At 43.6% G+C, this 17537-nt stretch overlaps 1 protein-coding gene across 1 annotated transcript in view; it reads right to left on the bottom strand.

Annotated features, from left to right (window-relative positions):
• Positions 1 to 17537, bottom strand: part of LOC141072848 (cGMP-dependent protein kinase 2-like) — a 323665-nt gene that overhangs the window by 164353 nt on the left and 141775 nt on the right. Inside the window, exon 7 of the mRNA XM_073560030.1 lies at positions 1192 to 1269. Within this exon, the coding sequence (XP_073416131.1) occupies positions 1192 to 1269 (78 nt within the window). The remainder of the gene's footprint in view (positions 1 to 1191; positions 1270 to 17537) is intronic.

Genomic DNA, 17537 nt, shown 5'->3' with positions numbered 1-17537 from the left:
CAGCTTGGTATAGGTTTTTTTGTAAAAAAATGTATCGACTAAATACCCTGTATTTGTTATCCAGCACTTGCTGATTACTGTCATATATTTTACTGCAGAGTATTTTTGCAAATCTGTTTCCTGCATTTCAGTAAATGCAGTGAGGAATTTGGTCAGGATTAATGGAGTTTTCAATACTGAGAAATAGAGGCAGCTACTTATCCATCATGCAATAACATAAAGTAGGTGTCTGATTAGCTCCAAATGTATTCTGCAGCAGGATATTGACCCCAAACATAGAGCTAATGTCATTAAGAACTATCTTCTGTGTGAAGAAGAAGAACAAGGAGTCCAGGAAGTGATTATATGCCCCCCCACAGAGCCCTGATCTCAACATCAACCATAGAACATCTCTGGTTAGTTCTCTAAAGGTCCCGTTACATTTAGCGATGCACCAGCGATCCCAACAGTGATACGACCCGGTCAGGATCGCTGGTGCATCACTAAATGGTTGCTAGTGAGCTGCCAAACAGGCAGATCTCACCAGCGATGCAGCAGCCCGTCTGCGGTCTTTACTTACCTGTCAGACGCAGCGATGATGACGTCTTTCGCCTGCGTCCATGCATCGCTCGTCGGCACTAGCGGGATGCCAATGGGAAGCCAGCGAGAAGAAAATGGGCCTGGACGTTCTTGCGCGATCAGCGCTATCCAACGGGGGGCCGGGTCGCAGGTATGTGTCACATGTAGCGAGAACGCTAGCGATATCACTGTTGCGTCACAAAATTGGTGACGCTTTAGCGATATCGCTAGCGATCTTGCTATGTGTGAAGGGGGCTTAAGTTGTTTGGAACAACCTCCCTGCTGAGTTCCTGCAAAAACCATGCACAAGTGTTGCTAGAAGAATTGATGCTGTTTTGAAGGTAAAGGGTGGTCACACCAAATATTAATTTGATAAAGTTTTTTTATTCGTTCACTTCGGCACCTTGTTAATTGCTAAAAATAAACTATTATACTAGGATTTTCCTAAATTCCTTTTTACTTTGCAGCATTGCAGGTTTCTGGATCTGTTACAGAGTTTGCATTTGGAACCAGAGAACTTCTAGTTCTACCTCTACTTTAAGGAAATGACACACAGGAATTAGATAAAAACCTGTCTTTGAATAAATGCACTAGCCAATCATGAAACAGTATTTCAATAGGATTCATTTTTACCTTTCCTTTGGCAATTATGAAGAACGTGTTGCCCTCTTCCCCTTCTCTGATGATATAATCCCCTTTGTCATAAAAGTCCTGTAGAATGAAGATGATAAGCTTTGAGTCACAGAAATGCAATCAAGGATAACATGTGTGGGTGATAATCAAGGAAACAAAAGTTCTTCTTTCAGCATTGTGATTATATCCAAGACCTTTTGCCCTAGACTGTCCAGCTGTACCATTCTTGATGATAATCTCATGATGGTATGCTGCGTGACAAGCATCTCCAGCAATCAGATCCCATAATTATGTTGATTGCAGTTTCCACCTATTTTCTCACTTTACTTCTCCCCAAAATAAAGTATTTTACAAATATAAAAATGCACAAAAATTGAGTATCTAATTGCTAGAACATTTATGTTTAAAGAACAGAAATATTTCTCCATATTCTTCCTTTCTGTCACAATTCATAAACTTTCCCCATTTGTCTGATACCTTCTTTCAACTTAGTTTCTTTTACTTTTTTCCTTCCTTTTCTGCTTTTTTTCTTAATGTCCTACATTTATGAAAAATAAATGACCTTTATAGGGAGTTTCTCTAATGAGAATAATTAATAAAAGCAGAATTTTTTTTAATAAAAATCCATTACTAATGAGCTTTCTAGAAACATGGTAGATGTGCAAAGTAAAAATTAAACTTATCTTCAGAAGTCTAATGTAGGTTGCGTTTACCAATATGTAAAATATAGACTGATACAAATTAATCGGCTCCTAAATCAACAACCAATGATCTTCATTCAAAGAGCACTACACAGAGACATTAAGAGCATTCTCAGTGGTGCTTCATTTCCATATAAAGTTAAAATTTATGAGAAATTCAGAGTAGAAAAAACAAAGTGGCACTCAACAATGATGTAATGTATGCTGTATTGTAAATCATCCATTTACATTGTGCAAAGTGTAGATGGGGAAGGGGAGAATGCAGAGCTTCCCATGCACCTGAGATGCTCAGTGTTTTTTCATTCCCACTTACACTTTGCACAGTGTAATGGATGATTTCCAAAAAATAAGTTTGTGCCATTTGTTTGTGCCATTTGTTTTTCCTACTTTAAAGTGAACCTTTCAGCAGAATTTTGCTAAGTAAACTACAGGCAATGTCAGGTTGGCAGCGTTCAACTGTTTAAAATACCTGGGGTGAAGAAATCCATCTTGTAGTTCTTGTGAAATCAATGTTAAAAGTTTTCAGTAAATGAAACCAAGGAGAGATCTGCCCACAGTCTGCCCCGAAACACAAACAGTCTGTCTCTATGATGAGGAACATATTTGTGCTGAAGGGTGGCCTGTGGGCAGGTTTTCCCTTTGCCTTAGAGCCGGAAGATAAGACTCTGCCTACAGTTCCGCCCCAGTGCACGGGCATATCATTAACTGATAACTTCTAACACTGATTACACAAGAACCACAAGACAGATTTCTTCACCCCAGGTATCATTTTAATCAGATTATCAATGCCAACCTGACAATGCCCGTAGTTTACTTTAATTTTAGCAAAATTCTGCTGACAGTTTTGCTTTAAGTTTAGCCATATGTATATGCCTACTATAAGGTTATTGGGGATTTTCCCATGAAACCTATCCCGTAGTATATCAGTATATTACAGTACCATTTTACAATAATGTATCACATGCTTGAACTAGAGCTCTTCTTCACTATGTTGTATAACAAAACTGTGCATCTATGTTGTGAGAGCATGCATATAACAGTGCAACCCAAAGGAAAGAACTAGATAGAAATTCAGATCAGCAGTCATTGGATTATGTGCACGTGTCTGATAGAGAATGAGTCATTTGCTCAGTAAGGGACAAACAATTAGTCAAGCAACGCTGCTCTCACCAGCTACTAAATCGTGATTGCTCTTTATTCTTTATGAGGAGTGTGCCAACATTGTGCCGTGTCAGCATAACCTCGCATCTTCACTCTACGAACACTGAAATTTTAATCACACTTCATCCTACAGTTTGTTAAATAATCTAATTGACTAATGACTTGGGGACAACTGAGGCCTATAGGTGTCTTCTTGTACCCCAGAGAGAACAGAGACTAGTTTGATTCATTACGCTCATTTCGCGGAACCTTGGAGAACCCAGCATGCAGTGCAGCAGTAAAAATATCCATTGTCTGAAGGTAACGTCTCAAGTATTTAATTTCAGTTTCATTAATTAGATATAAGTCTGTCGAATGGAAATAATGTTTTGTTCTGTTTGTTAATTGTTGCAGCTAATTTTTAATTTTTAGAAAACTTCCCTGAGGCACAGCACATCCTTTATTGTCTGTACTTGACAATGGGAGTTATAGATGATTACACTAAAGGAATCTGTCAGTAGGATTTAGCCACCTAATATGAGAACAGCTTAATGTGGAGAGAGACTTTGATTACAGTGATATGTGACGTAATGGGCAGCTTGGTGTAATTTTGATAAATTCACTGTTTTATCATCGGGAGATTATCAGTAGAGGACCAGTAAACCTGCTGCCATGTAGTCCTCCATATTCATGAGCTCGATACAACCCCACCCCCACCACTGAATGTCAGTTTTCGGCCTATGCACAGTGTACACAGAAAGCTGTCAATCAGTGTAGGGGGCAGGGTTATACAGAGCTCAGCAGTTAGGTAACTGCTAGCTCTGTGGAGGATAAAACTGTGATTTTATCAAAATGACAGCAAGCAACCCAGTAAGTGACACATTGCTGGAATCAGGGTACTTGCAAATGAGGTAGCAAAAACTCTGAGGACAGATTTCCTTTAATTGATTGAGCATAGTCTCCATCCTGAGTCTATTGAATGGCAAGGGAGATGCATTCAGAGTCTGATCTGTGTGCATAGCATTGTTACTGTTCCTTATCAGTACAAAAGAGACTTCATTATCTTCCCTCTAGCAATGAGATGAGTCTGCTGACCCTGTCCCAATCCACCTATTTAGCAAACCTCACATGTGAGCTAGATAATGCGACTGTATGAATAGTCACATAAAACATATTCAAATATTGCATGAATGTTTATTATAAAAGCCTAATTGCTAGTATGCCTATCATCACAGCCCCTGATTGGGGAGAGGCAAACAGGGCATGTACCCACTGCATAGCAAGGCTTCAGCAGAGGGGGCTCTTTCTGGAATAATCCCTCACACAAATGAGCAGGTCTCATTACTTTTAAAGGACCTATAGAGAGAGTAAGGTCACAATGACAATAGCTGGGCACGACCTGAGGCAGAAGGCTCCTCATGGGAGGAGAATGTGAGGTACTATGTAAGTATATGGAGTTTCCACACAAAGTGTCAAATCTCATCGGGCACTTCTACAAAGACTCATATAACTCTAACCTCCCATTTATCATTAGAATAAGGGAAGAACGAAGAGATCCCAAAAGCATAAAAAGAATTTTATTCAAAATTATTTAAAATACAAAACCAAAAAAGTTAAAAGGCATAATGCTGTCCGGGGACACTGAGCAAAAAAGAGGTTACATGAAAATACCACCTATATTGTTATAATATGTTATCCTAGTACAATGTAACACTTCTTCCTGTAGCTGCAATATAGCATGCAAAGATTAGAAAAAAACAATGCACAAGCACTTTTCACACACATATACTGGGTGAGTCATAAAGGATGGACGTTTTTAAACTAATCATAAAATCGTTAAATATTTATTAAATATAAATGTATTCACAGATTTGGTTACGTATACTAATAGCATTTGACAAATTCAAGTGTGGAAAACAACATCTGCCATGTGGTGGCCATTATCAGTGATGCATTTCCAAAGGCGTTCTTGGAAGTTGGCATCAACACGTTCCAACACAACTCTGTCGATTTGGGCAACTTCCACTCGAATAGCTTCCTTCAGTTCTTGTAATGATCGAGGCTTAAGCTTGTATACACGTGATTTGAGGTGACCCCATAAGTAATAATCGCACATGGACAGGTCTGGGGACCTAGGAGGCCAATTAATATCGCCAAACCTGGAAATGATGCGACCAGGGAAGAGAGGGCGAAGAACGTTCATTGTTGCTCCGGCTGTGTGGGCCGTTGCCCCATCTTGTTGAAACCACACACTAGAGATGGGGATATGTTGCCGTCGTAACTCAGGAACAAAGAAGTTATTTATCATGGCGATATAACGTTGTGAGTTCACGGTAACAGTATTGCCATTATCGCCTTCGAAAAAGTACGGACCGATCACGCCACATTTGCCCATAGCGCAACACACCGTTACCTTAGGGCTGTGCAGCGGTCGTTCATGTAATTCTTTCGGATTTTCATAGGCCCAATAACGGCAGTTCTGCTGATTAACCATGCCATTGACATGGAAATGAGCTTCATCACTCATGAATAAAATAAGGTTGTCGTTTTGCTCAATAATTGCTTCCATCTCATGTGCGAACTTCAGTCGCGCTGCGTAATCCCCGCGCTCCAACTGTTGCACAATGGCCAATTTATAGGGGTGGAAATGCAGGTCTAAATGCAAAATACGCCTTACTGTACGATTACTGAGGGCAAGTTCTAAAGAATGTTTCCGAGCAGATCGACTCGGACTACGCAGCATGGCTTGCCTGACGCGTTCCACATTTTCAGGGGTACGTGCCGTTCGTGGAGCCCCCGGTGGTCGTTTGTTCATTAGTGTACCTCGTGTACGGAGTGCTTCAACCCAACGTAGGATAGTGTTACGAGCGGGAACAGCTTGATTTCTGTGAATATTGAAATGACGCCGAAACTCACGCTGAACGGCTGTGATACACTCATTATTCTTGACAAAACTGTCGTACGCAAAAATGCGATGTTCTATCGTCCACGGCACCATAGCTTAAACTGAAACTAAAATAAAAACAATGCTTTCACCTCACAAACATAACCCCGCCTCCCGCACATCTCTACCTCCACCTGGTGGTGAGTTATAGCCACTTCAAATACATCCGTCCTTTATATTTAACGATTTTATGATTAGTTTAAAAACGTCCGTCCTTTATGACTCACCCGGTATATATACACTCACTGGCCACTTTATTAGGTACACCTGTCCAACTGTGTGTTAAGACTTAATTTCTAATCAGCCAATCACATGGCGGCAACTCAGTGCATTTAGGCATGTAGACATGGTCAAGACAATCTCCTGCAGTTCAAACCGAGCATCAGTATGGGGAAGAAAGGTGATTTGAGTGCCTTTGAACGTGGCATGATTGTTGGTGCCAGAAGGGCTGGTCTGAGAATTTCAGAAACTGCTGATCTACTGGGATTTTCACGCACAACCATCTCTAGGATTTACAGAGAATGGTCCGAAAAAGAAAAAAAATCCAGTGAGCGGCAGTTCTGTGGCCGGAAATGCCATGTTGATGCCAGAGGTCAGAGGAGAATGGGCAGACTGGTTCGAGCTGATAGAAAGGCAACAGTGACTCAAATTGCCACCCGTTACAACCAAGGTAGGCAGAAGAGCATCTCTGAACGCACAGTGCGTCGAACTTTGAGGCAGATGGGCTACAGCAGCAGAAGACCACACTGGGTACCACTCCTCTCAGCTAAGAACAGGAAACTGAGGCTACAATTTGCACAAGCTCATCGAAATTGGACAGTAGAAGATTGGAAAAACGTTGCCTGGTCTGATGAGTCTCGATTTTTGCTGCGACATTCGGATGGTAGGGTCAGAATTTGGCGTAAACAACATGAAAGCATGGATCCATCCTGCCTTGTATCAACGGTTCAGGCTGGTGGTGGTGGTGTCATGGTGTGGAGAATTTTTTCTGGGCACTCTTTGGGCCCCTTGGTACCAATTGAGCATCGTTGCAACGCCACAGCCTACCTGAGTATTGTTGCTGACCATGTCCATCCCTTTATGACCACAATGTACCCAACATCTGATGGCTACTTTCAGCAGGATAATGCGCCATGTCATAAAGCTCGAATCATCTCAGATTGGTTTCTTGAACATGACAATGAGTTTACTGTACTCAAATGGCCTCCTCAGTCACCAGATCTCAATCCAATAGAGCATCTTTGGGATGTGGTGGAACGGGAGATTCGCATCAGGGATGTGCAGCCGACAAATCTGCGCCAACTGTGTGATGCCATCATGTCAATATGGTCCAAAATCTCTGAGGAATGCTTCCAGCACCTTGTTGAATCTCTGCCACGAAGAATTGAGGCAGTTCTGAAGGCAAAAGGGGGTCCAACCCCTTACTAGCATGGTGTACCTAATAAAGTGGCCAGTGAGTGTATAATGTAGGCAAGATTAGCTATGTAAAATATAATGTGCAAAATAGGCACAATAATAACTATTTCAGTATAGGCACCGTCAAATAACCAGACTTTATCACAAGAGGTTCCAGCATTCATGTAATACAGGCAGAAAAATCACCATATAAAAGGTAGATATTCTAATGTGCCATAGCAAGTAACAAGGTAGGTATAGATGTAACCGCTATCATATAAACATCGCCAAGTGAAAAAACAGTATTATAATATGCATATAAAGTAGAGAAGGAGACTATTACCTAGTATCAGACATGTGTGGCTCAGCGTCCCCTCACCCCGACACGCGTTTTGCCGCCAGCTTCTTCCGGGGGCATGTCAGGGTGAGGGGTATCTGAATATTTATGAGGCGAACAGCCAATAAGAGGAAAAAAAAGGAGGAGTGTTACGGTATGAACTTGCTACGGCGCATGATGTATTCGCCCGCCTCCTTCCTAATATACTTCCTTTTATCAGCGCTCAATGACACGCAAGCTATGGACTCTGCGTATCAGTGTCTGAACGCTTTAAGAAGTAATCGGAGGTCGGGGTAAGTGCACATGCACACTGCAAGTATTTCCAGACTTAGAACAAGATAAAGAGCAAGAATGGTTCCCAAAGATATGAATCAGAAAGCGCTTAGTGCATAATGTGATTACTGTTATAAGCTAAATTAACCCTTTATAAAAGTGCAAAGTGCTTTGATAGAATATATGGTTGCATATATGTCATACAATGATGAAACATATACATATATATCATATATATCAAAATAATTTATAATGTCAACCACATAGAAAACTGCATAAAGTGACAACATATATATTGCACATATAGTGTAAACACAATACAAATAGACATAAATTTTTATATTTTCATTTTACATAAGGCATAGATGCCTATATACATCTCACCCAAAGTGAAAAAAAGTATAAATATATATTTTATACTAAAGACAAAAAAATATATATATAATAGTGAAAAAACATAAAATAATAATGAAAAAATGAAAAATAAAATAAAAATGAGTGAAGAACTCTGTAATCCATGTCCAGTCTGTCACAACTTCCATAGTAGAAAAATCCAAATGAAGACCTCTTCAGTTTAAAAATGACAAAAACTGTCCACACTATAAAGAATCAAGAGAATTGTTAAAAACATTAAAAATAAAATTAAAATACAAAGAATAACCCAAAAGAAAGATACCCACCCCATAAAAATATGCATCCTTATACAAAAGTGGAATAACCCCATGGTTTCATTCAAACCTGATGGACTAATGGTACCAAGACGGTAGATCCATCAACATTCCAGCTGAGCAAGAGCCCTCCCAACATCACCTCCCCGTGAACCCAGATCTACCTGATCAATGGCCTTAATTTTTATGGCTTTAGAATTACAGTTGTGGAATTTCTTGAAATGATGAGTCTCATCCTCCACTGTACTGGCCTTTTCAATATCCAAGGCATGTTCTCTAACACACACCTTGAGTTCACGTGTGGTAAGGCCCATGTAAATAATAATAATACATTTTATTTCTATAGCGCCGACATATTCCGCAGCACTTTACATTTCAGAGGGGACTTGTACAGACGATAGACATTACAGCATAACAATAATCACATAGATCATAACAGATACCAAGAGGAATGAGGGCCCTGCTCGCAAGCTTACAGTCTATGAGGGAAAAAGGGGAGACACGAAAGGTGCGTGGTAACAATTGCCCTAATTGTTTGGACCAGCCACAATGTTAAGTGTGTAACAGTACGGACACAGAGGGCTAATAGATGCATAAAGCATGTGGGAACATGATACGGGGGAACCTGGTTATGGTAAAACTTTTGACTGTGCCACACAGGGATAGTTAGGTTAATGTGTTGAGGCAGTAGGCCAGTCTGAATAAATGAGTTTTCAGGGCACGCTTAAAATTGTAGGGATTGGGGACTACTCGTATTGACCTGGGAAGTGCATTCCAAAGAATTGGTGCAGCACGTGTATAGTCTTGGAGATGGGAGTAGGAGGTTCTGATTATCGAGGATGCTAACCTCAGGTCATCAGCAGAATGGAGGGCATGGGTAGGGTGGTAGACTGAAACAAGGGAGGAGATGTAGGGTGGTGCTGAGCCATGGAGTGCTTTGTGGGTGAGGGCAATAAGTTTGTACTGGATTCTGGAGTGGATGGGTAGCCAGTGTAGGGACTGGCACAAGGTAGAGGCATCGGTGTACCGATTGGCGAGGAAACCTTACCACACGGACACTCTGCATGATAGACAACAGCCTTGGATGTGCAAGTTAAATATTTTCGTATCTCGTAAAGACGAGATCCATCCCAATTCTTAAAAAACTTACCTTTAATCAAATTGAGGCACGCCTTGCAGTGACCACAGGGAAAGAATCCTTGAGCAGGTGGAGGACCCAAAAATTTCTTTTTACGAGGTTCATAGTGACTATGGACCAACTGGTCCTTCAAGTTCACCGATTGCTTAGGTACACATTGTGGAGAAGATGGCAAAATCTTTTTAAGTGTAGGATCTGTCAATAGAACCTTCCAATGCTTGTTAAGGATGTCATCCAAATGATACCATTGGGTATTGAAAGTCGAAATGAATCTTATCTGTTTCAAATCTTGATTTTCCTTCTTTTTACTTCCATACAGCAATTCATTTCTCGAGGTACATAAGGCTCTATTGAACCGCTTGCATATCATCCTGCGACTGTAACCTCTTTCCACAAACCTCTCTTTAAGATCATCACATTGTTTCATAAAAGACTTTGTCATGTCGTACACTGTTCACACCAGGGTGTCCGGCAGACAGCGGTAATACCCTGTTGGGTATTCTGTTCCAGTCGGGATAGGGTTAACCAGGTTGTCATGCTGGCTGAGGGCTGGGCCCCGCCCTTGGTCTTTAAATAGTTCGTCCTGACTATGGGCGTCGCCGACTATAGCTTTTGCCTAGTGCTAGCAATACCGGTCAGCAGTGGTGGTGTTGGAGCGTCTGATATCTGGTGCAGTATATCCCTCAGTGGTTCTTTCTCCAATCTGTTATATATATATTTGGTTGCCCTTGCACATTATTGTATTCCCTTGTGTATTAACTGTGTGGTGTTTCTTTTACCCCTGTCCATACGTATTTTTGGGGTCTGGTGTCTGGTCCCCTCACTGGGTGGAGGGAGGTGGGTTCAGCTTAGGGCTGGACAGGAGACAGGGACAGGGTGGAGGCTCAGGCAGGCACACCTTCAGTGTAAACCCTGGGTAGAGGGACAGAGAGGGTTCCCCTAGTCTGAGGGACATCGCAGGGGTCCCGGGGTTTTTGCCTAAAGTAACCTAGGCATACCATGACATTATAGTCGGCCCAAATAATAAAGTGAGAGAGGAAAAAAAAAAAAAAAAAGTATAGATAGGGAATATAGGGGTTACTTACTATGGATCCTATACTTTCCCTAACCAAGCAGCTGGAGGCTCTATCCATACAGGTCACTGAACTCAGGGGGGCGGTCCAGCAACAAGGCCAGTCAGCTCCTGCAGTACCTGCTGAGGCTGCAGCCAGGGCAGCTGAGCCCAAGTTTCCCCTTCCTGAACGATTTGCTGGTGATCGTGGTAAGTTCACGGTGTTTCGTGAATCATGCAAATTGTATTTCCGTATGCGTCCACATTCCTCAGGTAATGAGGCTCAACGCGTGGGCTTGGTGATTTCTTTGCTGAGTGGTGACCCACAGGCCTGGGCCTTTTCACTCCCTTCAGACTCACCGGCATTTGAATCTGTAGATTTTTTTTTTTCTGCTCTGGGTTTGATCTATGACGATCCGGATAGATTAAACTTAGCAGAGTCTAAGATACGCTCACTGCTACAGGGTGATCGACCAGCTGAGGATTACTGCACGGAATTCCGGCGCTGGGCGGTGGACACGCAGTGGAATGACCCTGCGCTTAGAAGTCAATTTTTGCATGGGGTTTCTGGAAGGGTTAAACAGACTCTCCTAATGTACGAGACTCCCGCCTCTCTGGAGGCTGCGATGGCACTTGTAGTACGCATAGACCGCCGTCTCCGTCAGGGGGCGCTGGTTTCGTTGCCTCCGGGAGGTGGGGGAGTGGTCGGTGAGGTTGCCGCGGGTGAATCCGTGGAACCCATGCAGATCGCTGGTATAGCACAGTCAACGAGTAACAAGCCTAAACGTCCTTGGCACAGAAGGCAGGGGCTCTGTTTTTTTTGTGGCAAAGGAGGACATTTTATTAACGCTTGCCCCCTGGTACCTAAAAAGGGCGCGCCGGCGGAAAACTGATAGGCTCAGAGGGTTTGGAGGAGTCTAGTCTGAGCCTTTGTGTATCCTCCGTCATGGTTTCCCAGTGTATGCTCCCTGCTAGGGTGGTACTTGGGGGGCAAATGCTCTCTATTACAGTATTTATTGATAGTGGCTCAGCTGCCAATCTCATTGATGAGAGGTTCGCTCATACAGCGGGATTTCCGGTGGAGAAATTGCCGAACCCCATCCGGGTGGTTACCATCAATGCTTCCCCGTTGTCTCAAGGGGAGATCACAGAGTGTGTGTTGGATATACAACTCCACATCGGAGTATTACACTCAACGGGTAACTTGTAAGGTGCTTAGTAACTTACCGGCTCAGATGGTTCTGGGCTTTCCATGGTTGTCAATGCATAATCCTGTTATTGATTGGAAGACCCAGGACATAATTCAGTGGAGCAGGGAGTGTCAGGAGAGGTGCCTGGCTACATGTATTTCCGCTTTGACCCCCAGTATCCCGGAGCCGTTGCTGGATTATGCGGATGTATTTTCTGAGAAGGGTTGTTCGGAACTACCACCGCATCGCCCCTATGACTGTGCTATTAGGTTGAAACCAGGGGCCAAGTTACCTAAAGCCAGAATGTTTAATATCGCAGGTCCCGAGAGGCTAGCTCTCAAGGAATACATTGCGGATAGCCTGAGCAAGGGTCATATTAGACCTTCCTCTTCTCCTCTGGCTGCTGGCTTCTTCTTTGTTAAAAAGAAGGATGGCGGTTTACGCCCGTGTCTGGATTTCAGAGAACTCAACCAGATTACGGTCCGTGATCCTTACCCTATGCCACTTATACCCGATTTATTCAACCAAGTGGTTGGTGCCAGGTGGTTCTCCAAACTGGACCTCAGGGGGGCGTACAATCTTATAAGAGTCCGTCAGGGGGATGAGTGGAAGACAGCGTTCAATACCCCTGAGGGTCACTTTGAGAGTTTGGTAATGCCGTTTGGGTTGACTATGGCACCGGCGGTCTTTCAACACTTCATTAATGATGTCTTCTCTCAGTTGTTGGGGAGGTTCGTTATAATTTATCTTGACGACATCCTCATTTTCTCTCGCGACCATGATACACATATAGAGCATGTTAGACAGGTTCTGCAGTTGCTCAGAGAGAACAGGCTCTATGTCAAGCTTGAAAAATGTGTGTTTTTCGTACAGGAGCTACCGTTCCTGGGTTATATAATCTCCGCCTCAGGTTTTAAGATGGACACCGCAAAGGTGCAGGCGGTACTACATTGGGATCGGCCTGATAATCTTAAGGCGCTTCAGCGATTTCTTGGCTTCTCCAATTACTATAGGAAATTTATTAAGAACTTCTCTATGATGGCCAAACCACTGACTGACATGACTAAGAAGGGTACCGACTTTTCTGACTGGTCTGAGCCTGCGGTACAGGCGTTTGAATTCCTCAAGAATAGTTTTGCCTCAGCGCCCATTCTGGTGCAGCCCGATGTCTCCTTAAAATTTGTCGTGGAGGTGGATGCGTCGGAGGTTGGAGTGGGGGCTGTACTGTCTCAGGGCCCTTCTTGGGCCAAGTTGCATCCGTGTGCCTTCTTCTCCAAGAAGCTGTCGCCTGCGGAGCGTAATTATGATATTGGCAACAGGGAACTATTGGCCATCAAATTGGCATTTGAGGAGTGGCAACACTTCTTGGAGGGGGCTGTTCATCAGATTACTGTGATAACCGACCATAAGAATTTGCTTTATTTAGAATCTGCTAAGCGCCTGTCCTCCAGACAGGCTCGCTGGGCATTATTCTTCACCCGGTTCAACTTCATTGTTACCTATCGACCTGGGTCGAAGAATGTTAAGGCAGACGCTTTATCCAGGTGTTTTCCTGGTGGAGAGTTATGTGAAGAGCCGGTGCCTATTCTCCAAAAGGGGGTGGTGGTATCTGCCATCACGACAGAGATTGAGGCAGAGATTGCGGAGGCTCAGGAGGTGGTACCGCCGGGGTTGCCTGCTAATAAATCTTTTGTGCCGCTACATCTACGCTCTAGAGTGTTGGGCGAACATCACGACACGGTACTGGCAGGTCATCCAGGGGTTAAGAGCACTCTGGAACTGGTATCGCGTCGTTTTTGGTGGCCTAAAATCCGGCAGGATGTGGCCTCATATGTGGCTGCCTGTACCACGTGCGCACGGGCCAAGACTCCTCGTTCCCGTCCCGCTGGTAACTTGCAGCCTCTCGGGGTGCCCAGTAAGCCATGGACTGAGATTTCCATGGATTTTATTACTGACTTGCCCGCCTCGGCAGGGAACTTGGTCATTTTGGTAATTGTTGATAGATTCTCCAAAATGTCACATTTCGTTGCTTTACCGTCTTTGCCCAATGCTAAGACTCTTGCTCAGATATTTATTCGTGAGGTGGTCAGACTTCATGGTGTCCCGTCTGACATTGTGTCTGATCGAGGTACGCAGTTTGTGGCAAAGTTTTGGAGAGCTTTTTGTTCTCGCCTTGGAATCAAATTATCTCATTCATCGGCTTTCCACCCTCAGTCAAATGGACAGACTGAGCCGATGAACCAAAACCTGGAGCAATACTTGCGCTGCTTTATTTCCGACAATCAGGAAGAGTGGTCAGCGTTTCTTCCTCTGGCAGAATTCGCAATAAACAACCATTGCCAGGAATCGTCTGGGGAATCTCCTTTTTTTTGTGTGTATGGTCAATATCCTCAATTTTGCACCTTGCGTCAGGGGTGCTCAGTTGGCGTCCCTGAGGAGGACCAGTTGGGAGCTCAATTGTCGTCTGTTTGGAGGAGAGTCAAGCAGCGCTTGTTGAAGGTGGGTTCCAGGTACAAATGGGTGGCTGACTGCAGACGTGTGCCAGGTCCGGACCTGTGTGTGGGTGATTGGGTGTGGTTATCTACTAGGAACATTAAGCTCAAGATACCGTCACTTAAGTTGGGTCCCAGGTTCATTGGCCCATTTAGAATCTCCGCAGTGATCAACCCCGTGGCATTTCGTTTGGAGTTGCCGGCTGTGTATAAGATTCATAATGTATTTCACAAAGCATTGCTAAAGAAGGTCGTGGGTTTGGTGGATGGTTCCCCCGGGCCACCACCTCCCGTCTTGGTGGATGGCGCATTGGAATTTGAGGTGTCCAAAGTGGTGGACTCTAGGGTTGTGCGTCGCACTCTACAGTACCTGGTCCACTGGCGTGGCTATGGTCCTGAGGAGAGGACATGGGTGCCGGCCTCTGACATTCATGCTGATCGACTGGTTACTATGTTCCATCGTCGCCATCCGGACAAGCCAGGTCCTCGACATGGTGAGGTTCCGGAGGTCCCTCGTAGAAGGCGGGGTACTGTCATGTCGGACACTGTTCACACCAGGGTGTCCGGCAGACAGCGGTAATACCCTGTTGGGTATTCTGTTCCAGTCGGGATAGGGTTAACCAGGTTGTCATGCTGGCTGAGGGCTGGGCCACGCCCTTGGTCTTTAAATAGTTCGTCCTGACTATGGGCGTCGCCGACTATAGCTTTTGCCTAGTGCTAGCAGTACCGGTCAGCAGTGGTGGTGTTGGAGCGTCTGATATCTGGTGCAGTATATCCCTCAGTGGTTCTTTCTCCAATCTGTTATATATATATTTGGTTGCCCTTGCACATTATTGTATTCCCTTGTGTATTAACTGTGTGGTGTTTCTTTTACCCCTGTCCATACGTATTTGTGGGGTCTGGTGTCTGGTCCCCTCACTGGGTGGAGGGAGGTGGGTTCAGCTTAGGGCTGGACAGGAGACAGGGACAGGGTGGAGGCTCAGGCAGGCACACCTTCAGTGTAAACCCTGGGTAGAGGGACAGACAGGGTTCCCCTAGTCTGAGGGACATCGCAGGGGTCCCGGGGTTTTTGCCTAAAGTAACCTAGGCATACCATGACAGACTTCTGATCAGAGCAAATTTTCCGGATTTGTAAAAACTGACCAATAGGGATCCCTCGGATGGTACTTCTGGGATGTGAAGAGCCGCTCTAAGGTAGGAATTAGTCGCTGTAGGTTTCCTAGAAACATCAGTACATATCATACCATTAGGTAGAGCCTCTATCCAATCATCAAGGAAAGTTCCCTTCGTTCTCTATGGGACAAATTGTATGTATTCCTCTGATTCAAAGCCAAATTATGAGACGAATAGGATTTTTCGTTGGCAATTATCTAAGAGGGGGAACAATACTGTTGCCATGACTGGGGATAAATCGGAGACATCTAGTATGTCCGGTAAATTTATTACCTTCATCTGATCTCTTTGTTTTCTCTGTTTAGAGGGTTTATTGAACATATCAGGTAGCTTCCTACGTCCTCCACTACGTAAATGGAAATCCCTTGAATATGATGTGTCTCCTGTTGACATACCACTTTCATTACCAGACATACCAGATGTCTCCGATTTATCCCCAGTCATGGCAACAGTATTGTTCCCCCTCTTAGATTATTGCCAATGAAAAATCCTATTCATCTCATAATTTGGCTTTGAATCAGAGGAATACATACAATTTGTCCCATAGAGAACAAAGGGAACTTATGGAAATGAGAAATTAGAAGGACGAATTATTTAAACAGGCGGATAAGGGGGGTAACTTCGTTATCTGGCCGGTTTAGATGTATGAGAAGCAGGCGTATAAACTGTTGGATAATACCAGCTGCTACCAAAGATTAGCATATAATCCTCTCTCTGCCTTCCAACAGATACTCATTGGAATTTTGGAAAAAGCTTTTAATGAGGGATTGGTCACCAAGACATTTTTGGAAATAATCTGTGATTTTCATCCGAGATTGAGCGCTTTTTACCTCATCCCCAAGGTGCATAAAAATCCACTGGACCCACCTGGAGGCCAATTGTGGTGGGAAATGGGGGTTTATGTGAATTAATCTCGGATGTGATTGATCATTTTTTAAAACCTATTGTTTCCTCTCTCCCATCATTTATTAGGGATACAAACCAAGTTTTACAAAGAATTGATCAACTTGAATTGGATGACAATATGCTTTTGGTCACGGCTGATGTGGAAGCTTTATATACTTCCATAAAACACAGTGATGGAATAGCGGCCACCTCCTGGTTTTTAAAGTCCAGCAATATGGATGGTCGTCTAGTGGATCTCATCCTGACCCTCTTGGATTTCGTTTTAAGGCACAATGTTTTCATATTTGATGGGAACATCTATCAACAACAACAAGGTACGGCTAAGGGGGCATTGTGTGCCCCCTCATATGCCAATTTGTTTTTGGGTGCCTGGGAGAGGAGAATATTTTTTGAGGATGAGGTTGAAGGTATGAGTAAAGTACATAATTGGATGAGATTCATAGACAACGTCCTATTTGTATGGGAAGGGTCTAACGAGGAGCTGGAAGTTCTAATGGATAAGCTGAATGATAATGATTCTAATATTCATTTGACGTATAAATCCGGTAGAAGTTTGGAGTTCCTTGATGTTTGGATAGAGGCTCTACCTAATGGTATGATATGTACTGATGTTTATAGGAAATCTACAGCGACTAATTCCAACCTTAGAGCGGACTCTTCACATCCCAGAAGTACCATCCGGGGGATCCCTATTGGTCAGTTTTTACAAATTCGGAAAATTTGCTCTGATCAGAAGTCTTTTATGAAACAATGTGATGATCTTAAAGAGAGGTTTGAGGAAAGAGGTTACAGTCGCAGGATGATACACAAGAGGTTCAATAGAGCCTTATGTACCTCGAGAAATGAATTGCTGTATGGAAGTAAAAAGAAGGAAAATCAAGATTTGAAACAGATAAGATTCATTTCGACTTTCAATACCCAATGGTATCATTTGGTTG

This window comes from Dendrobates tinctorius, unplaced genomic scaffold (assembly GCF_039654945.1).
Source record: "Dendrobates tinctorius isolate UK_male_01 unplaced genomic scaffold, ASM3965494v1 ptg000292l, whole genome shotgun sequence".
NCBI lineage: Eukaryota > Metazoa > Chordata > Amphibia > Anura > Dendrobatidae > Dendrobates > Dendrobates tinctorius.
Note: the sequence above shows the minus strand (reverse complement) of the source record. Positions and strands in the feature narration are given on the sequence as shown.